The following is a 23,568-nucleotide window of genomic DNA, read 5'->3' as shown; positions in this document are numbered from 1 at the left end:
ACTTCAATTTCGCCGGATGAAAAATAAAGCATCTATATTGAGAGAAATTGAAAAACGAAACGAGAATACGCACACTTCGAGGCATTTCGAAGATAGAGAAAAGTAAAATTTAAATACTTGGCGCGGTGTTAATTAATATCCTCGCGCGGCCGAGCTGCGCGACTCGGATGCGCCCGGAAACTGAAGCCGCGCGCTTCAGTCGCCAGCTTCGGGAAAATACAAGTTAGTCGAATCAGTTCGCGTGCGCACGCGGTGTGTGGTGTTTCTTCTCGCGGATAATTCAGAGAACGGTGTACCGGCAAGGCTTTGTGTCAATCCTTTCTCCGTAGATAGGAAAGCGCTTCAACAAGCTGCGTCCCGTCACGCGACACCGGATTGTTTAATCGTGAGGAGAACGATGGCCGCGTGCGTCAGTGAACAGGTATCCCCGAACGCCGCGAGAAAGCCCAGGTTGACGACGGCCGCGACTACCGCCACCACCACCACCACCACCACTACCACTACCGTCACCGGCAAGCCTACGTGCTGGCAGCACCGGCTGTTCGGCAAGCAACTTGTGCGTTGCAGCCAGGTAAACGACAGAATGTCGATAGACTCGGCAGCCGCGTCCCTCGTACACGAGGATGGCCGGCCCGCTTGCGAGATCATCGGCATGTACTTTAGCTTTGTGAATCCGGACGCGAGCTGCGACGATTTCACGCGTCAGCTGGCCGACTTGTACGCGAGCGTAAACGGCGCGCAAACAACAGGCAACAACGCCGGTGACGAGAAGAAGAAGAGATTCGAGGTCGTCCACGTGGTGCTCTGGAGCAACATGAACGACATGCTCGATTTCGAGGCGAGTTTCCGCGCCCACGTAGCCGATCTGCCCTGGCTCGCGGTACCAAACCGTGATTACGAAAGAAAGGTAAACAAATTTTTTTTATATTTCTCGTTGCTTTTTTTTTTGTTTTATCACCTTTTCCAGTATATTTTATTTAAATTTCAGCAGTTTTGTCTGTGGATGATATTTGTGCTGATTTTTTCGGTTAAAAATAATTGACGGTGGGAAATTCACAGTTTCTCTTGGATATGATGTTGTCCCAAGTTTCTTTCATCGTAACGAAATGTTTATGTGAAAAAAAAGTGAGTAACAAAAGAAATTGCAATATCTTGAGAACCGCGAAATTTGTATTTTAGGATTACAAATTACTATAGATATGTTCAAAGAAGGGGCATATATATATAAATGTTAAAACAAAAAAACAAGAAACTAAAGGAAATTAACGAACTAAAATACCAAATATTTAAGGCGAAGAACGATAAGTGAATAAATTTGTTATAAGAAACTGAGAAGTCTATTAATAGAGCGGGCAAACTTATTTATGTCTTAACAAAATTTCACATTCTGTAAGTTAATTGCGAACTGCCGAAAAAAAGTGCTTTTCGTGATCCATACCTAGTAGGAATTAAAACTGTTTAATCTGTCTACGTAATTTTTTGAAAAGGGAAAGAAAAACCATCGTTTATTTACATTTTGTGTACGATGCGAAAAATAATTGACGGCTCGAGTCGAAATGCAAATTGGTCGGTCACGATCCCGTCGGTCCTAGTTTCCAAAGACTGAAAACTGAATATGAATGCAATATCAAAAAGAACGAAGTATCCAAAGGCAACACGTGGGTTTCTCATCTCAGTTAAACACGTTTTAACTCGTTCGTTCTGTTTCGAATTTTATTTGCGCCGTTTCTCTTTTCGCTCTTCTCTCCCCGCGTGATGAGGAAGGAAGGAGGAAAAGAGATCGAAGCGTTGCATACGCTTCGTGTTTTCGAGATCGAATATTATCCGCCTGTGCGAGATCAAATTGTCATTTTATACGTCGTTGTTGATACAACTGGAAGAAACACTGCGACAAAGAAAAATTGCTGCAAAACTGCAGCTTGTAAAGATTGTCATGTGTGTAAATGGCTGTGTGTGACGATTGTTCTGAATGAAGTGCTTTCGTTTTGCGAGACACGTCTTCTTTTTCCTCCGATCTGATGCATCTCGATCTTGAACTTTCTCGTTGTCGCGAGAGGAGAGTACTATCGAGGAAAACTGAAGCGCGCGTCAAAGGATATATTTGACAATGTGCTTGGTTTGCGGATTTGATGACAAGTATGCGCGAAACGCGACATTTTCATATCGCGTTACTCTCTTTTCTTGATTTTTGTTTTGAAAAATTTTGTTTACTTGATCGCAACAAATTCCATGATTGTTATATCGTTATTTTATCGTTGTTTAGCAACATGCGTGTGCAGAAACAACAATAAAAAATACAGATAATATAATATATCTAATAAAAAAAACGTTATTTTTGTTTTTAATGTTAATTCGCCGCTTGAGTTATATTCGCGTCGCTTACTTAAAATGCTGTTTGAACATTATTTAAAACCCAAAGGCACTTTGCAACGTTTTTATTCAACCGATATACTTCGGGCTCATTGATGTTTATAATGGAGACTGTACCACGAGGCACAATGCATTTAATCGGCCTCAATTGCGAAGAGACCTTAACGACGATAGCGCTGGTAGCTCCGCTCGTAATCATCGTCAAGTAGTATCGTGATTGGCCGTCGCTCATTAATTTCGCGAATAATCGCTTTTGAGAGAGCGTCTCGCTGCAATTATGGATGCGCTTTGTGCACAACCGGGCGTCATACAATTCCGTTACCAGTAAGAGAGGAACTGAGCTAATTGAAGATTACTCTCTCTGTGGCTTAAAAGAGATATTTCTTTATATTAACGCACACACGCGTTCTCTCGACATTCAAAGTAAATATAATTCAAGATTGCTTTCACGTCGAGACCGAATTATTAGCTTTGACGTATTAATTGCACCCCCCGTTTCTTGCGAAAAAAACAAATATTTGTTTCAGCGGAAAAGTGCGCCGACTTGGATCGATAAGATCACAAAAAGACGCACACGTGGCAAGTGTGCATCACCGCTCGAGATCCGGTCATTCGCCTTTTTTTCGCGTCCGTACATTTTCGATGGCCCTCTTTTATCTCCGCGAGAAAAAAAAACGAGAGCGAGAGATGACACTCTCCGGTGCCGCGGCGCACCATGTGTGAATGGAGAAGCATCTACGTGGGAGTCCCTCGTATCGCTTCAACGCTTTAATCAGCGAGGTTGCTCATAGCTCGGACGTTTTAAATCGCTCCGTGTTTATAAGAAAACGCGAAGTCTTTGCGCGAGAGCAGTCTCGTGCTAACGAGAAAGCGCTGCGCTGTTGAAGAAGAAGAAGAAGAAGAAAAAAAAAAAGAAAAACGTCTACGATGCAGTCGTTTTTTTTTTTTATTCCGGACAGACGACGGGCGACCCATATCTTCCTCAAATAACGTTCTCGTTCGTTCCACGCGATAATGAAAGGAATCGGAAGAGGAGGAGAGATACACCGGAAAAGATGTGTTGAGCTTGTACGGTGTGTATGTTTCTTTTCGTTCGCGAGATCTCGTACACACTGAGCTCGACTCGTGAAAGATGAAGCGTTGTAGGTATTTCTCTCTTTCTCTGTCTTCTCGGAATCAAGAAGCACCGGTAGTGCCTCGCGTGTCCACAAACCGTAAAACGAAAGTTCATGAAATTTTTAACTGTCTTCTCGCGTTTGCGTTTTCTCTTTTGCATGCGTGTAATTATGTCTTTAATTTCAATCAGAGAAATTAACTGTTTCAAATTTTAAACGTGCGCGCGTGTACAAAACACAACGTGTGTATACGGAGAGATGCATTCTAGACATTTGTTTTACAAACAATTTGTAAATCGTCTTGAAGAGCTAGCTTGGGAGCTAGGATGGATCAGATCTTGACTGTGTCCAAATTCAATGATTGTGTATATACATCTCTATAAAATGATAGTATACACAACCGATATAATCAATGGAAGAACCGCTAACTGCGCAAACACATTGTAAGAGATCTCGAATGTCATATGTATATACATATATTTTTATTTATTTATTTATATTATTATATATTAATTTTGCACTGAAATAAAAATCAAAAGTTGATAAGACAAAAAAATTTCCACATATGAACGAAAGATTTCTTACAATATTTGTGTATTTTTTCGGAAACATGTGTACGTATGTCTGTTTTTTATTTTTAAAATTAAGTTTTGTCGTATTAAAAAAAAAAACGCATTGATTTCACAGCGGACATATTTGTGTTCGAACGTGTGTCCGCGCGGAGATCTAACAGGAAACGCGCGTTATCACTGCCGCTGCCTGTCGCGGCGGTCGTGGCTTTGTTTTATACGTTTTGGTTTTTTTGTTTTTTTTTCTTTCCCGTGCACGCGTCCATGAATTGTGCACAGCCTATTAGTCCGTGGTCAAAGGCAAAATGGTGAACGCACAAATTGCTCGCATAAAAAGCGGACCCTACGGTTGCAAGAAAAAATCCCGAGACAAGTACATCGAGTCACACGCTATCATCGTGTGTATCGATCTTTCTGCGTGTTACATATTTCCGTTGTAATCTAATATATTCCTCTTCATCCGCAAAGATTTACTTTAGTTACATCATGACTCAACGAATCAAATTTGCATCTTATATGATGATAAAAAAAACTTTGGACTTGTTATGACGCATCTTTAATATAAATTATAGATATCTTAAATATTTGAGAATTTCTTTTTATTTATTCGTTTTTTTTTCCCCCGGGATGAGAAGGGTAGAGTTCGCGTCTATCATATCAACTTAGATCCGCAAAAAATGGTAAATTTTGTGTCATAACGAGCCACCTACACGCGACATATTCGCTTATCTGCGAGCGCGAGTAACTTTCGTGGCTACCACGAAAGGGGAGTTCGAAAGGGGAATAGAGGAACACGCGAGTTGTGGTCGTCGTTGCCGACGGCTGCAGTTGAGCGCACAAGCAGAGGCGTCGGATTACAGACTGCGGTCTGTATACACGCGGGGAACGATTGAACGCGTGCGAACCAGTCAAAAGTGATCCTCCCCGCGCTGTTGTCTCCCGTCCGTCTCTCTTTCTCTCAATTTTTTTTCTTTCTTTCCCGCACGGTGTCTTTTTTAGCCGCACTCGCTTCCACCCGTAGTCGTCGGTGGCGAGGGATTCGCGCCGGCGACGAGCGAACGAGAGGGAAGGCTCTGTGAATACGACGAGAACCCAGGATGGGTGGGAAAAAGAAAGAAAGAAAGAAAGAAGAGGAAAGACAGAAACACACGGTGTGCGATACACCGTGGTGAGTCTAATGTATACAGAGTATATGTGTGTGCGCGCGATATATTTAACGTCATTATAAATCAGTTTCATTTTTTTATAACTGTAAGTTTGTTGATACAACATAATGAATATGAATATATGAGAAGTAATTGATCTCAAATGTAAACACAATAAATATAGAGATATAAATAAGAATTGTCCCACTTAAAATAAAAATTGCTTTTAAAAAAGAATTAAATTGAACTATGTTAGAAACAACATTTTAAATTGTAAATATTTCGAAACAGCTTTTTGCTTCATTAGGTACACTTAAGAGCGATTGGTTTGTTTTTTTTTTTTTGTTTTTACGTAAAACGGTTCTCATGTGTAATGGGAGGATGTTTATGATGCGCAGTGTACTGAGGGAAATAACGATAGCACACGGTCGTCGCGAGCGGTGGCAACACACGGACAAGGGAGAACTTATCGACCGCTCGAGGTTCGAGCGAGGGCGAGCGCGAACCTCGTCGTGAATACCACGTGACGCGGGAACCGAAGGCCGCGCGGGAAATTATACGAAGAGACGAAGTGACGCTTCTCCACCGCCTACTTTCTCTACCCTCTACGATAGAGAGCCCCCGACCTTCTCTCTCCCTTGCTCTCCCTACAACCAGGCAAAAGTACTTGCGATAACGTACGACGCGCGCGTCTGCTACCACCTACCTACCTACCTACCTACCTACGGTAGAACTCTTCTCTTCGCCGACCCCTCCGATCTTCTCTCGCCTTATTGCTATCCTATTCTATCCTCTCTCCGTCCTTCATCCGCCACCCTTTATGCGCGGCCGTAAACCGTAACGAGGCGATACGAGAAATCGTCCGACTCTCCCTCGAGATATCGAACTGCCAAGGACGCGGGGGAGTGCACTACGAGATTGAACGTTCGTGAAAAAGGTCGACTGACTTAATGTAGTTTTTTTGGGGGTCTAGAAGATGGTTTTAGACTCCCGCGCGCGTTGCTCATCAACTTCTCTCTTCTCGCTCGGATTATGACGCTCCGTCGATGGAAAGAGTCAGCGAATTTTCTCTCAACGCGAAGAATCCTGAAAAATTTTCAATATTTTCCTCTTTCTTTTGATAAGAAAATTTATATATACGTATTCCTATATTTTATAAGTAAAAATATAATATTTTTATGTTATTTTGTGCACACAAAACAAGATCATGATATACAAGTATCCTATCTATTAGCGTATTTCTATCCTTGATCGTTGTGAATACGGCTTTCATTTCATTATCCTTATTACTTTCCAAGAAATATCGTTTACATGTATATTACTCGCCTCTGAAAATAAAGTTCCAACTGCAGCTGCTCACGCTTATTGCCCCGTAGAGTCTCTGGAGAAATATACGTCTCTCGAATGCGTTTCGCGTCCGTTGATATTATTGAGCGAGAGACCGTCATCTTTTTTCCTCCTACTGTTATTTTAATAATTCTATGTTAAACCATATAGAATATTAAGATGCAATTTGACCGAGGCAACAATATAACTGATGTAATTATATAGTTTTTTTGACAGAAGGTTTTCGATTATCTTTGTTCGATCCGACATCATCAAATATGATTAAACTTTTTTCGCGTTTTTTTCCAGACCAGGCTAATTCGAAGATATCGGATAAAGACTAATGTACCGACGCTGATACTACTCGAAGGATCTAACGGGTCTATAGTAACAAGAGGCGGTGTTGAACGAACCATTGCTGATCCCACCGGCGTGGAATTTCCTTGGAGACCGCCACATCCGAAAGCCGCCCTCGAAGACGGACCTCTTCTGCCATGTGGTGCCCGGGGTAGCAACGAGCCTATGTTACACGAAGAACTCCGTCACTGTTTCAAAGGAGTTTATTTTAGTGCACACTGGGTAAGTCGTGTTTCCGAATTGTGTAAATGCGTATTAGAAATGTTAACTTTTATAACAGAAAATAAATTTGTTTCAACCCAAAATATAATCATTCTTAAAATTTTATAAATTATTAATCTCACTTTTACAGTAAATCCACATTTCCAAATTGCGTGTATTAATGTGTATTATTTACATGTGTATCGTAGTTTTAATTATTATGTAGTTTTTTAATTATATATATATACATACATATATATATATATATATATATATTATATTGTTCAGTGTCCACCCTGTAAAGCATTTACCCCGCAACTCGTAGATACGTATCAACGAATCCGAGAGAGAGGTCACTATTTTGAAGTAATTTTCGTAAGTTCAGATAGGTAAGGTCTTAAAATTAATCTTAAAATTAAAAACAACACACATATAGATTTTATGCGTGAAAATTTTTATTTTTGCATTGTTATAATTGTTACCTTCTTGCTTCAGGATATTTGTTTATTCTGTTCGACAGAGTTTTCTGTGTATACTACTCGCTATACCGTAGATCTTTTGTTTTCTTAATATTTCTTTTTGTGAAAGACTTCAATTGTACATTTTCATCGCAGGAGCGAAGAGTCCTATAATGCGTACACGGAAACAATGCCGTGGTTGAGGATACCATTCAGTCAGGAGGAAAGACGCCAAAAATTGACAAGGGCTCTCGACGTTCAAGCAATACCGACTCTGGTGATTCTGGATCCTCGCGATAACATAATCACTCTGAACGGTCGCGGCGAATTGGTCGAAGATCCAGAAGGACTGGTAATATTCTGAAAATTTTTTACATAATTATGTAAAAAAATACTATTGTACAATCGTACTTTTACAAAATCGTATATTTGCCAAGTTTTACATATATATTGTTTCAGAACTTTCCCTGGACAAGTAGACTGGTGAATATTTTAACAGAAAAGTACGCCACGTCGTTACACGATGCTCCGGCTATTATCTTGTTTGTTGGTAAGAATGTAAATAAAAGTTACACGAGAAAAAGAGAAAAAATCGAAAAAATCTGTTGAAAGCTACAGTTTAACGCAATCTAATGTTTCTTCTAATGTTTCGCAGAGGGAGAGGACTGCGAAATTCAGTTCGCAGAAAGCGTATTACTGCCAGCTGCACAAGCGTACAGAAGGGATCAGCCCGATTATGATCCAAATTACGACGATCCTGATGATGATGTATTGCAGTTTTACATAGCTTTGGACGTAAGTTGTACGCACAAGGCACGCATATACGTAAACTTATCTTTTACGTTTTCTCAACCTGAAACATCAGATTGTATAATTTATATAAAGAAATATATACAAAACATTGCACAAATTAAAAAAAACAAAAATCATGCTTTACCATTTTTGTTCATGCTTAAAAAAGTATAAAAAAATTACAAGTCCTTGAATATAAGACGTTCGTAAATCACGTTGTGATTACTGCAGTGCGAGACATCTGACATTCTCCGGGAATTCATTGGTTTGGATGACGCAGTACCTCTTTTGACTGCCATCGACATTCCACGGGGGATTTATGTGGTGATGGAAGACGGCGCCGAGATTACCGTGGACTCTGTGCAACAGTTTGTCGATAGATTTCTCGACAACAAACTGCCGATAAATAAAATAGCAACAGTGCATAAAACGTCAAAAGTAAGCGAACAAGTGCCGGCCTAAAAAAAATTATTGAACGTTAATAGAAATCAAATTTGTAGCCAAACGCGATCAGTGTGTGAAAACTGTTTTTTCTATTTAACAATTTTACCCAAATAGAGTTTTTGCATACTGACGTTTATGGCTCTTAATAAGCATTTTATTCACGTGTTCTGGATTATATATCGTAGAATCTTAAATGTTTTTACAAAAGTTTTACTTGTCAAATTTGATAAAAAATGTGTGCAATTGACCCAATGTCGTGTAAGAAAATAATCCTTTTCTATCTCTTTATTTCTCTTTCAATTTCGTCTCCGTGATATTATTACTCTTTTAGTAGAGAGAAATCTCCGCATAGTGTTGTTTCTTGTAGAATCCTTTGTGAAAACATAACCAAAAGAAAATACATATTATACCATAAACAAAAAGTAAGTCGATCAAATTTGTATTTTTAAGTGTACGTACACGCACACAAATATATTTAAAAAAATTATATATATATATATATTACTTAATAAATAACAAGTAGATGCACCAAGCAAATTGTAGTGTTTACAAAACTATTCATTATTGTAGTGTATACAAAACCGCTTTCTAAATTTGTTACAGCATTTAAAATCTCACATCTCGCGTATGCCTTATTTATACAAATATACACACAGTTCTATTTTATAAAATTGTTAGCAACAACGCTGAGCATTATAATGACCATCAAGTGTCCAGAAAACAATAACTCAATTTGCATTTATTTTTGCAGTCTTTTTCTTTCTTTTTTTTTTTTTTTTTTAAATAAAAGTATTAAATTTATCATATTCTTTAAGTTATCAATGCAAATATGAAAACAGTATGATCTTCCGTTGTTTATTTATATTGTTGTATCCTAAGCGTTTTTCATACAACACATTACACATTTACATACAAAATTACTCACTCACTCACTCTTTCTCTCTGTACCTTCTAATTTTTTATACATAAAATATTTTACAAACATAAAGCTACTACTGTCGCTGGTTAAAAAAGTTTGCGTCTAAATCGCAAAAGAAAATTTTACGGTTCGTAAAAAAGGCATTGTACGTCACGTGCGATAAAGTGCATTAAATTGTTCTGATAGTCGCATTAAATAAAAGAAATTCGATTATTTCATCGTGCTGTTCGTCCGATTTATAACGATTCCGTAATGATCATGCAAGAAGGGCTGCGAGAGCATCGAGAAACTTTGATTTTTCTTCAATTTTCAGTCTTATTACTGCAAAGAAAAAACAAAAACAAAATGTGTCATGATGTGTCTTACCGATTAACACGCACAGTTCACGTATTCTACTTTGTACTTACTCGTAGTGTCGAAATAGTCTGCGTCGATGTAACAATTTTTATTTTTTGCGGCTTGCTCGAACGCTTTCCCGAATAAACTGTAACAGATTTATAATTATCACAATTAATTTTTTTTTGTTTTGTTTTGTTTTCTAAAGACTGTGAATCATTGTTTTTGTATATGTTTTTTCCTTGCGTCTGGAATTACCTTCTGGGTTGATCCTCACAGACTGGCGGTATGCCAACGAGGAGACACGTTCCCTCCTCCGCGTTGAACACAGCGGAGGCCACAAGGGGCCATTCGGAAGCGCGTCTGTTCCTCGTAGAACTCACGTATGCTTTAAGCACAAACTGAGCTAGCATAATCAGAGGATGAGGATGCATAAATAAATACGTGTCTATATTTCCATCTGGCACGCTGAGATACAAGAAAGAACCGAAATTCTTTACTTGCTTGGTTTCCAATATATTTTTTGCCGTTTTGAAAATATTGAGAAGCATAAGTTTTGCTTTCTCGATGCCGCTTTCTAAAGTATCCTTCTTTGTGCGCGACAAACAATCCAGCGCGTCCAAGAAACATCGCTGTGGCTGTCTATCTTTCATCTGAAAATACATTATCCGACAAAAACTCTATTTCAATAAACATATAAAAAATATATTTTTAACAACATATAAAATATTGTACTGCTTAAAAGTCAGTACTTATTTAGTAACTGTCAACTCACCGTAGAATCCAGCAGGGCCAACATAGCATACACTATATCGGAAGCGCAATATTTAAAGCGGTAACCGTACTGAAAGATAAAACTAGTGCCAATAATGCTGCTGACGTTGTACTTGTCGGCCACTTTTTCTACCATTTGCCGAAATTCTTGTCTAAACATAAGATCCATTGCACGGAACAGCTGTCTAGATTGTACCAAAGGTAAACCCATTTCCGCCAAAACTTCCTTCAAACGTTGGTCACCTCTAATGGACCAAAGACGGAACGACACCGCAGTTGACACAGAGTATTTCAAGCTGGCTTCAACCGTCCAGTGGCGATACAATGCTAATTGAAGACTATTTATATTAAATAAATTAAGGATTTAATATATTTTTGAATTTTTTCGCATTTTGTGTTTTAAATTAGAATCATCAATCAATATTTCTAAAACTTTGAGTAAGTTATTAAAAGGATACTCTTTGTCATAAGTAACTTTAGCAACACTCTGCTGCTGTGTTTGCTTATCGACATCAACACTTTGTCTATGTGTTAATCTTGAAACATGAGCTTGAAGAGAACCTTCCTCAAGAATGGCCACTCGCGACTCCACTTTATTGAGGATAGACTGTTCTGTTGAACCAATTATTGCCCACCATGCCATGTCCAAATTATCCTTTGACATATTCCATGCCATTTCAAAAACTACTGTTGCACTCTGTAATAAGAATATAGACACATATTTTGACAAAACATTAGTACCCCTTATTACTAAGCTCTCTTTTTAGTTCCAATACACACTGATTTGCCATAATAACTGTACTGAGTATAATTGAATAGAATTGTCGCTCTGTTCTCTAGCCATTTTCTTCGTTCACTTTGTCTTATAAGATCTTCTTCATTCAATCTCCTCCGTTTGCTCTGTCTGTTTTCACCGTCTTCGTCTTCGTCTTCGTCTTCTTCGTCTGACTGCACATATTTAAATATAACTGTACAGACAAAACAGAAAGATAAGAGAGAGATGATATTTTACAAGAAATATTACACATACACTATCGTCTCGGAATATATCATTATATTCTGGGATTTCATTGTCCTCATCGGATTTGCCAAGAATACGTATCTGACTCTCAGAATAAATATTACATAAGTCGTAAGGTCGATGACTGTCAAGAATAAAAAATACCACAGATTCATTTGGTCGCAGTAAATCCACTAAGTCTAGAGTACCACCGCAGTTTATTGTAACGACATTCTTTATCTGGAAAAAAAATTGCAATTGCAGACTGTTAAAAAACCAATTTTCTTAAAAACTTCAAAATTGCTCCCGCATTAACGAAAGTAAATCGCAACTTGATATCTAGCGTTTTATATCGCAAACCAATAGCAAGTGGTGATTTAATAGACAGAGCATGTAAGAAGTAGCTGAAACAAGTGTTTTACCTCGTCGCAATTCTCCTCAAACGCATTTATCATATCCTGAACACCCCGAACAGGCACGAGGGTGTATATCACGTGATCATTCTTAAAAAGTTGTTGTAATATTCTGCAAGCACAAATTGCATCGATGTCGAAATTCACAAGAAGTAAACATCTCTGTAAACATAATGCAAAGAAAGAATTAAAAGAGTTGTTTTTATCAGAAGAATATTTTTGCACAATAAAATGTATACAAAAAATTCAAGCACGTTCTAAATTTTAAAATCATTGAACACAAACACAAATTTCACACAAAATTGTTAGTGCAAAACGCTACGAAGCAAACGATTCAATCTGTGAATCGCACAATATATTCTTGTTGCGTTTACTCCCATATTTACATTCTCTTATTCTACATGAGCCTGTTTTTTTTAGTCGAACTTCTCGCATCGTTCTATCTTTTCTATTTTTCTATTCAAAATAAAGAGAAAGAGTTTAAATAAACTGTGCAAGTTCAGTTAAAGAGACTAAGTGTCTCTCATCTTGTTATCTTTCCAAGTGAACAAAACGCACCACGATCATTTTCTAATTCATATTCAAGAGCTGAGTTACACGTGACAACCGCACGCGTTGAAACAAAACGAAAGCTGGTTGTTAGAACACAACAAACGATCAAAATAACTGCGAAAAAAAAAAAGAAACAAACAAACAAATTGGACTAAGTGTCGAGGAATGGAGCACGGAGAATACCGTAACCTCTACGGGAAGCACGAAACGCGTCGCTTTACGGAGCTAAATAGGTCTCAGACTTACGTGCTTCTGTATCGCGCTGTAGAAGTCCTTTTCCAGGTTTGTCACGAACATGGTGCGACCGTTCACCACGCACGAGACATTGCAACTTTCGCAACGGTCCCGGCACAGACGATTTAGCGCGAAAATCCAAACAGCCGGTTGCGCGTCGTCATACGTTCGATTACGCGCGGCTGTCGTTCGCGGACCGAGCGCCAAAGTATTTATTACGAACCAGAGAGAAGAATAAAAGCGGGCCAAATCCATAAGGGTTAGTTTATAATTGTCCCAACAACTAAAGACCATCACACATAAAATTACGTGAGAACGTAAAACGTAGTCGTAAAAAAATTGACCAATCAGAATGTATTTTATTATCTCCATCACTTTCGGACGTAAATTTCTCTGATTGGTCAATTTCCTTACGGTCTTAATTAATTTGTATGCGTGATGACCTTAACTTAGGTTACTGTTGTGAAAGTTGAAAGATAGGATAGGGAAATACGTACATACTTCTGTTCACAATTCAAATTATAAACGATAGTTTATAATTTTTATTTTATTTACCAACTTTTACGGCAGTGGCCTAAGTTAACGGTTAGGGTTTAATTATAAACCAACCCCGAAGTTTTCTAAATGTAACCAACGTAGCGCGCAATCGATTCTCGCAATTGCAGAAGATCGCGATTCGAATCGAATCGCTATTGTTACGCAACGCGTTGACGCGATTTTTGATCCACGCGCGTCTCGGGTGAATTTTTATTATCGACCGTTAAAGATATGTAACAAATAATGTCGCGTTTAGTTTTCGCGAAAGTAGAACGTTTCTACGGTAATTGTATGTCCACATGTCCCGAGATAGTCGCGCGCCATGGAGTTTCCGAAAACGTCTAAAAAATATCTTCGAAATATTCGTGGCAAGTACTTCTCGCAATTCCTATTGTCCCTTTTCACATTGTTTTGTTACATAAATTTGATTTTTTGTTTCCAAAGTATGGTGAACAAGATTTTACAGAACACGACACGCATGCGTGGAATTTGGTGTTTTTATGCGGAAGCACACCGTTAATACAAACAGTCGCGCTCTCCATGTGTCGATGTCACTAGTGCGATCAACAAATTGTGACAAGTTGCGCACAAACTGCATCACAATTCGATCGAATTTGCAAGTACTCTAGGAAAAAAAAAATGGAATTAGTCAGAAGTATATGTAGGAAGTCTGCTTTTGTGTATAAAAACGGTGTGCAGTGTGTATCTCTTAGACACAGGTATGGTGTATTGAAATCCCGTAACCTCTAACGCGCGTCGCGATGACAATTTGTATTTATTAAAAATATAAAGGTGTTGTTAATGGCTGTTAATGCGAACACATATGACGGTGTGTATATTGTTCAATGAGTTTTATTAAATGTAAAGCTTTCGACTTTTGTATTGGTATAATTTTTATTATTTACGTCGCTGCGCCGATAAACAAACGAAAACGATGAAACTTTGCTAGATTTGCATGTATGTAATTATTTGTTCACTGACAGTGACGTTGTGTCGCAGCGGCACTACGACGTCCTCCAACGTCGCCGAGGTAGCGGTGTTCTCGCGGGATGGCGATTCCGGACTTACGATCACAGACGCCGGGGACACGAAACCGAAAGATGACATGATCTTCAATGCGCTCGGAGCAACCGACGAACTGTCCTCCTATATTGGACTCGCTCGGGAGTTTGCCTGCGACAGTAAGGTCGAGCATCCATACGTCGACAAGCTCAAGAGAGTGCAAATGATACTGTTTGACTTGAGTCATGCGATTTCGAAGTCGACGCCTGGAAAAACACGATCGTTCGAGAGCAAGCACACCAAGGACCTCGAGGAATGGATCCTCGAATATGCCAATCAGCTCCCTCCTCCGGAAGATTACATTATTCCCGTAATTACTCAGACCTAGACATTGCACAATAATTGTTTAGTAATTTTTCTTTTAATCTTGTACTTTAACACTTGGTTCTCTATACCACACTTAGGGTGGTGGAAAAGCTTGCGCCTCCTTGCACGTTGCACGTACTGTGTGCAGGCGTGCGGAAAGGAGTATCACAACGCTAGTTCGGGATGGTGCTCTGGACAGAGAGGCGCAAACATATTTGAACAGACTGTCGGACTTTCTTCTAACGGTGTCACGTATCGCAGCCAAATGCGATCAGCGCACAGAGAACATTTATATCCCGCGTGCGGAAGTAACAGAGGAAAAGTAAAACAAATACTGATCTAGACATTCTCATAGATGTCGAATAAATTTTTTTTTTTTTTTGTCTAAATACATATAAACGTCCAACAACAATGTAAGCGCAGATATGAGGTAATTTGTAGTGTGAAAGAAACAATTCGATGGTACGATTAATCGTACCTCTATCTGTCGAATCTTTGCCTTTGAGAAGCTGAATATGTATTACAAGTTACAAATATTTGTTAACAATAAAAAAAAAATACAGTAGTTTAATATAGAAAGAAAGTTCTATCGCGGTCAATTGCAATCTTAAATGAAAAATGTTTGTCGACATTTTTTATCAGATGATGTAAAAGTAATAAAGAAATGCAAGTTTCTTTATTAATGTTAAATATATATATATATGTAACAAAGTAGTCAACATATTAAATTATACTTAACAAATCTGAATCTCTGATTCAAAAAGCAAACCTGATCTATTTAACAATTCATATTAATAGTTTATGTTAAAAGTTCTTCTCCCTCGATCACTTCTTTCAAATCGACCAACTCCACCAAACCTGTGCCTTTTGTTTCCGATTGTATCAATTCATCTATTCCTCTATACTGACCTGGATCGATCAGGCAGTGTATCGTTAACGATCCATTATCCCATTCCTCCGTCTCCATTTTGCTCACGAGGTTCATCACTTTGTCCTTCAGTTTGCTCGCCTCTTTCCCATGAATAACTATCCTCAGCCTCATCTGAGCACGCTCTAGCGGCATCACTTCTTTCAGCTGCGCGATTACATCCAACGCCTGTTGCTTGGCGTTCCGATTCGGTTTCACAGAGAAATGTATTTCCTCTTTCATGGCGTTCTCAATCATGGTAACCGGATATGGATGCTTGGTCGCTGGATTTATACACTTGCTAGCAACTGTAGTAGCGATATCCTTGAACATGGACTCTAGAGCTGAATGCCTCTCTTTCTCGGAAACCTGAAGTTCGCCCTTCGCGAGAATATGTTTGCATATTTCGGTTTGATCGTCGGTGTGAAAAGCTCGTAAAAGATCTTCTTTTTTCGCTACGTGGCCCTTTGACACGTTGATGAATACGGTGTGAGTTTGCAGCACCTCGTCAATATCCTTTTCACTGAAACATATTTCAAGAAAAAACATTTTATAAATTACACAAAAAGTCTACGTTATGAAAGTTAGAAAACAGTAGCGTGCTTTCGCTGTTTTCTCTACCAAAACTTCTTCGTGCGATATTTCATTTGCGCGCAAATACTTACAGTTTGTTTCTCCAGGATATCACCTTGTTCTTATAACAAGCGATCTCGAATCGTTTACCAGCTTTTTTCATGCGTACGACGGCAACGTTTGTTAGCCTCATTTGATTCATCGGCGTAAATATCATCGACATTTTTACGCTGAGCCTGATTAACTTTTAACTAGACAATAGATACACGAATGAGTTTTATTTCAGTACAATTTTTGTTTCCTTTTATCAGCGAATCTTATTCCGAACGATCTCGAAACATTGCATGTAACAATACATTGACGCTGTCACATTTAGAAAAAGCACGCTCGTTGACACTGGTTACATTTAGAAAACAACAGTTGAGAGATCATCACTTATAACAGGACTATTCTTCAAAATCAGCAACGGTTCCAAAAGTATGATCCAATCATAAGTGATTATCACTCAACCGTTGTGCAACTGTTGAGTTGTCTGAACGCACCCACTGATCGTAACCGATCATAATAAAAAGTTTATCCAGAGAGAAGATTGAAAACGGCCAGGGCTGTGTTCAGTTAAGCAAGATGGAACGAACTAATGGAGGAAATGCAGGAAATACAGGAATTGGAACTAATGAATTCCTGTATTTCCTGCATTTCCTACATTAGTTCGTTCCATCTTGCTTAGGCCTGGTTTATGCGGGCAATAACTGTTAACTTATGCCGGAACCGGTAGAGTTTAACTATAGGATTCCAATACTTCTGTTTATACGCATTCGGCAATTTCGTATAAACAGAAGTATTAAAATCATATAGTTAAACTTTACCGGTTCCGGCATAAGTTAACAGTTATTGCTTGCATAAACCAGGCCTTAACTGAACACAGGGCTGTGCTCAGTTAAGCAAAATGGAACGAACTAATGGAGGAAATGCAGGAAATACAGGAATTCATTAGTTCCAATTCCTGTATTTCCTGCATTTCCTCCATTAGTTCGTTCCATCTTTGCTTAACTGAACACAGCCCAGGGCTGTGCTCAGTTAAGCAAAATAGAACGAACTAATGTAGGAAATGCAGGAAATATAGGAATTCATTAGTTCCAATTTCTGTATTTCCTGCATTTCCTCCATTAGTTCGTTCCATCTTGCTTAACTGAACACAGCCCAGACCTGTAAGAGAGAATGTGCAATCGCTTTTCAGCCCTGCAAGCCGGTTCGGTTCGGTTCGGTGTGATGTTGGCTAGAGGGCCCTTTATACCCATACGCCATTCTTCGAGTAAAAAGAACCAATGAGAAGACATGTTAAAATAAAAAGATGAGAAACTATGATGCAACGGAAAAGCCGCGAATGAGTGTGCGTGCATGAAGGCAATTAGCCAATGGAGGAAGGCAAAAAAGAGAAAAGCTGTGTCCGGATTGGCTGAGCAAAAGCAGAGGGAAGTACAAGAGGAGATCACAGGCGCAATTGGGTGTCTACGACGAAGCTGTGTAATGCTTTGTAGATGTCCACATTGTCGGAAAAGGCAAGGTCCACAATGCTGAGGTTACAGATAGGATCTATGCGGTGGAGCTTGCTGATTAAGGCATCTGAGTCGTCCCGATAAAGAGGGCAGTGGAAAAAGACGTGATCAGCATCCTTCAGTCGGTGTCCACATGGGCAGTCAGAGGAGGCGACGATCCCCTTGGAAGCCAGAAAGGCGCCCACGCAAATGTGTCGGGTCCGCAGTCTAGAGATAAGCTTAATAACAGGAGCAGGCATGGTGTGTCGATGCTCCAAGTACCAAGGTGGAGAAAGAATGTTCCTTTTTTTGTTAAAATAGGTGACTCCTTTGACTGTGCTCTCAGTTAGAATTTTTCTCACTGATTCTGTTAGTGCCTGGGCGCGAAAGCGGGAATATAAATTCCGGTAGTGGCACTTGGCCGTTAGAAAGGGATCAGGAGAGAGCAAAGCGCGTTTGGCAGCCCGATCCGCAGATTCGTTTCCCTCGATGTTCTTATGGCTGGGTAACCAGACAAAGCGAATTCGAAGATTCCTAGAGAGGCAATTCTTGTATAAGGTCTTGATTTCGTAAATGCATGGAGCGTTGTTTCCGTGAGGGTCCGAGTTCTTCAAGCAGGTAAGTACGCTTAGAGAGTCCGAAGCAACGATAGTGTCAGTCCAAAAGTGATCCAGAGCAAATCGGACAGCCCGTCCAACGGCAAGTGCCTCAAATTCGAAGATAGATGAATGATTATTTATTCGTTTAGCCAGAGTGTACTGAGGATTCAGGGACACTAGAGCATAGGAAGTTCGTTCGGCCAGGCCATAGCATTTTCTGGATCCGTCAGTGTAAAGTACATGGGAAACGTCGGATTTTCGTATAAATTTGTTCCAGGAGCCGGCAGGATCATCGGAGTTGCGTACCGCGAGGCCGCACTCGGTGTCCACAGGCATCTCCAGGAATCGAACGTTGAAGGGATAATTAAGGTATCCTGGAAGAGAAAAGGTTTCAATTTGGCGAAAAAAGATTTTTTGAGTATTAAAAACTAGCAAGATATGGCCCAGTTCGTCTCTCCGACCGTCAACAAATAGTCGCGTGGAGCGGGAGAGCACGCTCAAGAGCGGATGGTTGTGCCGTGCAAGAACTTTGCATAAGAACCTTTTGGTAAGGTGACGGAAGCGACATGACAGAGGAAATTCGCCATTAATTTCGAGAAGAACGTTTGTGGGCGTTGTACGCATGAGAGCAAGAGGGATGCGAAGGCAAGCAAATTGCAGCCTATCCAGCTTGCCTTGCTCAACGCCCGGAAGAGGGGAGAAAATCTGTGAGCCCCAATCAAAAACCGACCTGACAAAGCCCTTATACACGTTGAGAAGCAAAAGGGGATGTATTCCCCATTTGATGCCGGCAAAAGCCTTTATGACGTTAATGCGAGGCCGGACACGTCTACGAACAGAATCAACGTGAGCCCTCCAGGTTAGATTGGCATCGAGAACCACCCCCAGAAAACTGGGGGTCCAGTTAAGTTCCAGGGGGACGTTATCGATGCGAATCGCGATCCTCTGCTCTCGAAGGAGAACACGAAGATAACGCGGTCTGAGAGCAGAAAAGAAGGTATAACACGACTTCTCGGAAGAGATTCTCAGATCTAAATCCAGTAAACAGGAACGTAGATTCTCAAGCGCTCGCTCCAACCGACCAGCAATATAATCGAGGGTCTTATGAGAGCAATAAATGGCTATGTCGTCGGCATACATTACAACGTGCACTGTGGCTGGTAAGCATTTATCAATGAAGGAAAGATAAATGTTGAACAGCAAAGGGCTTAAAATTGAGCCCTGAGGAAGACCACGTGAAGTCGGACGCGACTGGATGGGGACCCCGGACAAAAATCCCTGCAAATGGCGGTAGTTAATAATAGAGGCAATAAAGTTGATAATTATTGACGGGAGGTGATATTTTTCTAGAAAAAATAAAAGGATACTCGGAACAACACAATCAAAGGCCCCGACAAGGTCCAGGAAAACAACACCTGTTGCCAAACCTTCGAGGTTAGCAATTCTTATATGTGATGTCAGAGTTGCAATGTTATCAGTGCAAGAAAGGCCCTTGCGGAAGCCAAACTGATAGGTCGAGACAATATGGTTATTCTCGGCCCACCATTCCAACCTCCTATAAATAATCTTTTCTAAAACTTTGAGCAAGTTATTAGCAAGTGAGATAGGTCGAAGAGCACCTTTTTTCCCCGGTTTGGGAATAAAAACGACAAAATAATTACGCCATTGGCAAGGAAACTGAGAAGAGGTGAGCATATAGTTGAATAAATTTAGGATTGCCATATGAAGATCCCTGGGCAGCTCCGAGATAATTTTGTTGGAGATAAGATCGGGACCAGANGCCGATTTGGTCTTCAAAGATGAGATTATTGAAAAATACTCAGTTTCGGATATGTTGGATGTTAGGTAAGACGTGTCGTTTGAGGAAGGTGGAGGGAATAACTCGTCGCCGAATACTGCAAGATCAATGTTAGGGGGAGAGTAATTTACAGGCGCAATTTTGTCGAAAGCCTCATAAAATTTTGTTTCAGGAATATTGTTGCGATTTGACTCATCCCGGGTAGCTTGTCGGGCGGAAGTAAATGCCCGAACGGTTCCCCATACTTTATTGAGATCCGAAGTCGCAGAGAGTGAGGAGCAAAACTCACGAAAGGCCTCTCTCTTGCGACGCCGAACGGTTTGATTCGCTTCCCGGGCAGCATCAAGATAAGCCTGAAAGGAAGCGATAGAAGGACAAGACTTAAAGAGCCGAAAAAGACGTCGCTTGTTTCGGATAACCTGCATGCATGAGTCGTTCCACCACACTGTAGGCGGTTTCCGACGATGCCTCAGGAATTTTCGTACTTTAGCTCCTGTATCAGTAAGAGCATTTGTAATNAGCGAGATTANNCTTTCATANGCAGCATCAACACTGTCANNGACAGGAGGCTGTANCGAAGAAAGANTGGCAANGCAGCGATCCCGAAAGAGATCCNACTCGACNTTAACAGTGGAGATAGACGGGCNCCCGGGAACATTTCCATAAAAGACATCGGAAATAGAAATGAGGATGGGAAAGTGATCGCTACCGTAGNAGTANTCAAGAACGTTCCAGGAGCATTTATTAGATAAAGAGGGTTCGACAAAAGTGAGGTCGAGAGCAGAGGAGGCGGACAGGTCGCGGGAGGACCAAGTGTCTACGCCAGAGTTTATACACATCCAATCGGATGACAGGAGAGCATTCTCTATCCTCGAACCCTCCGCGTCGGATATCTCACGACTCTGAGACCATAGAGGGCTCTTAGCGTTAAAATCACCGCAAATAATGGCTGGTTGGAAGGCGGAACAAATATCGAAGAACCTCTCCCAGAATCCCTGTCTGGTGAAGGAACCGCTTCTTCTAGGAGGACTGTAAATAGAGATGATATATAAAAAGGAATTAGGGTTTAACATAACCTTTACAACGATCACCTCGCACGCATTCTCACTACACACATGTTGTAGCCGATCGTGCGAGAGTAATTCAAATTTAAACGTTTTTTCAATGAGGATGGCCACTCCTCCACCAAAACGGTTCCGATCCTTAGAGACAATGGAATAGTTGGCGAAGTTCACGACAGATTGCGGCGAGAGGTGAGTCTCGCAAAGAGTAGCTATGCTAACTTTATACTTCTCCAAAAGAAAATTTAAATCGGCAAGTCGAGGAAAGAGAGCTCTACAGTTCCATTGCAGAATTTTTAAAGGTAACATGTGCTCGGTAATGATAAAAGAAAAGTTGGATTTCAAGAGAAGATTACCTCGAGGATAGAAGAGATGAGGTTATAACTCACTGTATCCGGAAGATATATGTCTGTAGCGAATTTTTCTGTATATTTTGATTTAACACGCTGAAGAAGATCGGCAGAAACGAACGGAGCCACACTGCTCTCGGCTGAAATAATAAAGTTAACATTAGCGGAGTGAACGAATCGAGAAGCTACACTGGCCTTAGGCCTATTACGATGCTTTAGAGGATCTAAAACAGTATTCGAGGGGGGATTATTATGAGAGGGAAGCATAGTAGGGAGAGGAGTGGGAGAGGTGGCGCGAGCGGGTTTAGATCGAGGAGAGAGCGGTGGTAGCGGTATAATTGGGGGCCAACTAGGGCCCCGACGCGCGCGATGTACCGGTATCTCCACTGGCGGGTGTTTTGATGATGGTGCGGCCACAACGTCTGCATAAGACGGGGCCGTCGTACGAGGTGGTAGAAAATCACCCAAAGTAGGGTTAGGAATCGCGCGAGAATATCGGGTCCATCTCCGGCCGGGAACTCCTCCGCATTCAATATATATCTCGTCGGCCTCCGGTCGTAGGACGTTAAATCTGGCCATAATCATCCGAATGCCTTTCTCCTTCAGGAAGGATGGGCAAGTGCCAGCGGAGGCCTCATGGTCCACTCGGTCCAGTTGGGCTCTGATGCAGTTGATGCATCGCGCAGGACCAGTGCACACGGATTTGGCGTGTCCTTTCTCACAGCATCTCTCACAAATGATCCTATGAGGGGCCGTGCCCGACCTGCAATATTGTGCCAGATGTCCGAAGCGTTGGCAGGCATTGCATCTGCGGACCCTAGGAACCAACGGGTCAAGAAAAACGCGTTTGCTCATGTAGATCAAGGAGGTGGGAATGTAAACTGTTTTAAACTTAGCTATATATAAGTCTGTATCAATGTAAGCATAAGAAGTATCTGTTTTATTTGTAGTTGTTGTAATCGTGTTCCGAGAAATGGGGGCTTCAGAGGTGCGGACTCGACGACGCAATTTAGTTACCTCGAAGGGCGGCGTCCATTCCGAGTCCCATTCAGGCGGTGGTCTTAGAGAGCAGCGGACTATCTCTGGTTCTTCATTTTCATCTATGCCGCGAATAATAAATTGTTTAATAACCTTATAATTAGGTATAAACGCATGCCACGTTTCACCCGGAACGATATTGTCCGAAAATTGTTTGAAAGAATCAACGCAGGCATTTGCTTGTTTAGATGTAGTGAAGCAGATGGAGAATTTGGAATTACCTTTGACTTTAAGATCAAAGGAATCTTTAAATATATTATTATCCGCTGTAAATAAGCGCTTACCCAAACCGACGACGGAGAGCTGTTTATCTGAATTCTGTGAGTGTTGATGTTGATATGTGCGTGACCTTTCAATAAAGACGATGTATGGTGGTACAGAGTCAATCTGATATCTGTTATTGTCGACGAGTGATAATCCTTCTACAATAGTCGTGTTATTGTTATTATTATTTTGTTTTGTATTAATTTCGCCCGTGAGCGAAGTATTAATTAATAATGGCCTGCGATTATCAGGCGATTTAGAGGCCTGACGGGCCTCCAGATCCGCAAAGGCGGATTCTATATGTTTTTTCTTAATGGCGCCTTTGCCAACAGGGCTAACCTGAATAGGCAGATTTCGCTTCTTACAGGCGAGCGGCGTACGCGACTGCAACCGCAATTCACTCTCGTCCCGCGCGGTCCCGTCCGGAGCATCCGATGGCCTGGCCTCGATGAGAGAAGAAGACGCGCCCGGGAGAGAAATCTCCCGGGCGTCATCATAATCCATGCCGCTATCCTCAAGCATGTGGGCATGCA

General features: G+C 40.7%; 5 protein-coding genes across 9 annotated transcripts; 2 read left to right on the top strand and 3 right to left on the bottom strand.

The window, feature by feature from the left end:
• The first annotated feature begins 182 nt into the window (after window positions 1-182).
• On the top strand, window positions 183-9,024 carry LOC109860506 (nucleoredoxin-like). Its single transcript, XM_020439623.1, has 7 exons — window positions 183-907; window positions 6,835-7,104; window positions 7,372-7,472; window positions 7,698-7,893; window positions 8,001-8,091; window positions 8,197-8,336; window positions 8,565-9,024. Exons 1-7 carry the CDS (start codon window positions 398-400, stop codon window positions 8,793-8,795), a joined length of 1,539 nt encoding a protein of 512 aa, XP_020295212.1. The 5' UTR covers window positions 183-397; the 3' UTR covers window positions 8,796-9,024.
• Window positions 9,025-9,071: 47 nt separating this feature from the next.
• On the bottom strand, window positions 9,072-13,252 carry LOC109860504 (cell division control protein 45 homolog). Of its 2 annotated transcripts, none has more exons than XM_020439622.1 (9): window positions 13,018-13,252; window positions 12,229-12,381; window positions 11,837-12,046; window positions 11,587-11,754; window positions 11,265-11,503; window positions 10,808-11,144; window positions 10,291-10,685; window positions 10,104-10,180; window positions 9,072-9,148 (listed from the first exon to the last, which is right to left on the bottom strand). In XM_020439622.1, the coding sequence occupies exons 1-9, from the start codon at window positions 13,066-13,068 to the stop codon at window positions 9,105-9,107; spliced, it is 1,674 nt and encodes a 557-aa protein (XP_020295211.1). In that variant the 5' UTR covers window positions 13,069-13,252; the 3' UTR covers window positions 9,072-9,104. The 2 variants fall into 2 exon arrangements, with proteins under 2 accessions (XP_020295211.1, XP_020295210.1); XM_020439621.1 differs by lacking the exon at window positions 9,072-9,148 and adding an exon at window positions 9,531-10,017 and having other exon boundaries at window positions 13,018-13,251.
• Window positions 13,253-13,986: 734 nt separating this feature from the next.
• LOC109860508 (cob(I)yrinic acid a,c-diamide adenosyltransferase, mitochondrial-like) lies at window positions 13,987-15,589 on the top strand. 2 transcript variants are annotated; one of them, XM_020439627.1, is made up of 3 exons: window positions 13,987-14,261; window positions 14,542-14,914; window positions 15,009-15,589. In XM_020439627.1, exons 1-3 carry the CDS (start codon window positions 14,182-14,184, stop codon window positions 15,234-15,236), a joined length of 681 nt encoding a protein of 226 aa, XP_020295216.1. In that variant the 5' UTR covers window positions 13,987-14,181; the 3' UTR covers window positions 15,237-15,589. The 2 variants fall into 2 exon arrangements, with proteins under 2 accessions (XP_020295216.1, XP_020295217.1); XM_020439628.1 differs by lacking the exon at window positions 13,987-14,261 and adding an exon at window positions 14,284-14,371 and having other exon boundaries at window positions 14,526-14,914.
• Window positions 15,263-17,068, bottom strand: LOC109860507 (ribosome maturation protein SBDS). 2 transcript variants are annotated; one of them, XM_020439624.1, is made up of 3 exons: window positions 16,933-17,068; window positions 16,483-16,786; window positions 15,263-16,340 (listed from the first exon to the last, which is right to left on the bottom strand). In XM_020439624.1, exons 2-3 carry the CDS (start codon window positions 16,611-16,613, stop codon window positions 15,710-15,712), a joined length of 762 nt encoding a protein of 253 aa, XP_020295213.1. In that variant the 5' UTR covers window positions 16,614-16,786; window positions 16,933-17,068; the 3' UTR covers window positions 15,263-15,709. The 2 variants fall into 2 exon arrangements, with proteins under 2 accessions (XP_020295213.1, XP_020295214.1); XM_020439625.1 differs by having other exon boundaries at window positions 16,483-16,641.
• Window positions 17,069-17,540: 472 nt separating this feature from the next.
• LOC109860509 lies at window positions 17,541-23,114 on the bottom strand. Of its 2 annotated transcripts, XM_020439629.1 has the most exons (4): window positions 23,056-23,114; window positions 22,751-22,833; window positions 22,109-22,550; window positions 17,541-18,898 (listed from the first exon to the last, which is right to left on the bottom strand). In XM_020439629.1, the coding sequence occupies exon 4, from the start codon at window positions 18,858-18,860 to the stop codon at window positions 17,880-17,882; it is 981 nt and encodes a 326-aa protein (XP_020295218.1). In that variant the 5' UTR covers window positions 18,861-18,898; window positions 22,109-22,550; window positions 22,751-22,833; window positions 23,056-23,114; the 3' UTR covers window positions 17,541-17,879. The 2 variants fall into 2 exon arrangements, with proteins under 2 accessions (XP_020295218.1, XP_020295219.1); XM_020439630.1 differs by lacking the exons at window positions 22,751-22,833; window positions 23,056-23,114 and having other exon boundaries at window positions 22,109-22,730.
• Window positions 23,115-23,568: the final 454 nt, after the last annotated feature.

The sequence above is a fragment of the Pseudomyrmex gracilis genome, unplaced genomic scaffold, assembly GCF_002006095.1.
Source record: "Pseudomyrmex gracilis isolate BER0280 unplaced genomic scaffold, ASM200609v1 scaffold_400, whole genome shotgun sequence".
NCBI lineage: Eukaryota > Metazoa > Arthropoda > Insecta > Hymenoptera > Formicidae > Pseudomyrmex > Pseudomyrmex gracilis.
This window is presented reverse-complemented; position numbering and strand designations above follow the sequence as displayed.

Bases quoted from the DNA above. Each gene is read 5' to 3' on its own strand.
- LOC109860506 (XM_020439623.1), top strand. From the start codon at position 398: ATGGCCGCGTGCGTCAGTGAACAGGTATCCCCGAACGCCGCGAGAAAG. The intron at 908-6,834 runs GTAAACAAATTT...GTTTTTTTCCAG, and splicing joins ACCGTGATTACGAAAGAAAG to ACCAGGCTAATTCGAAGATA. The intron at 7,105-7,371 runs GTAAGTCGTGTT...TATATTGTTCAG, and splicing joins TTTATTTTAGTGCACACTGG to TGTCCACCCTGTAAAGCATT.
- LOC109860504 (XM_020439621.1), bottom strand. From the start codon at position 13,068: ATGTTCGTGACAAACCTGGAAAAGGACTTCTACAGCGCGATACAGAAG. The intron at 12,382-13,017 runs GTAAGTCTGAGA...TTATGTTTACAG, and splicing joins ACAGCGCGATACAGAAGCAC to AGATGTTTACTTCTTGTGAA. The intron at 11,504-11,586 runs GTGTGTATTGGA...TTCTTATTACAG, and splicing joins ACAGTTATTATGGCAAATCA to AGTGCAACAGTAGTTTTTGA.
- LOC109860508 (XM_020439627.1), top strand. From the start codon at position 14,182: ATGGAATTAGTCAGAAGTATATGTAGGAAGTCTGCTTTTGTGTATAAA. The intron at 14,262-14,541 runs GTATGGTGTATT...GTTGTGTCGCAG, and splicing joins TGTGTATCTCTTAGACACAG to CGGCACTACGACGTCCTCCA. The intron at 14,915-15,008 runs GTAATTACTCAG...TACCACACTTAG, and splicing joins CGGAAGATTACATTATTCCC to GGTGGTGGAAAAGCTTGCGC.
- LOC109860507 (XM_020439624.1), bottom strand. From the start codon at position 16,613: ATGTCGATGATATTTACGCCGATGAATCAAATGAGGCTAACAAACGTT. The intron at 16,341-16,482 runs GTAAGTATTTGC...AATATGTTTCAG, and splicing joins ATATCCTGGAGAAACAAACT to TGAAAAGGATATTGACGAGG.
- LOC109860509 (XM_020439629.1), bottom strand. From the start codon at position 18,860: ATGCCTGTGGACACCGAGTGCGGCCTCGCGGTACGCAACTCCGATGAT.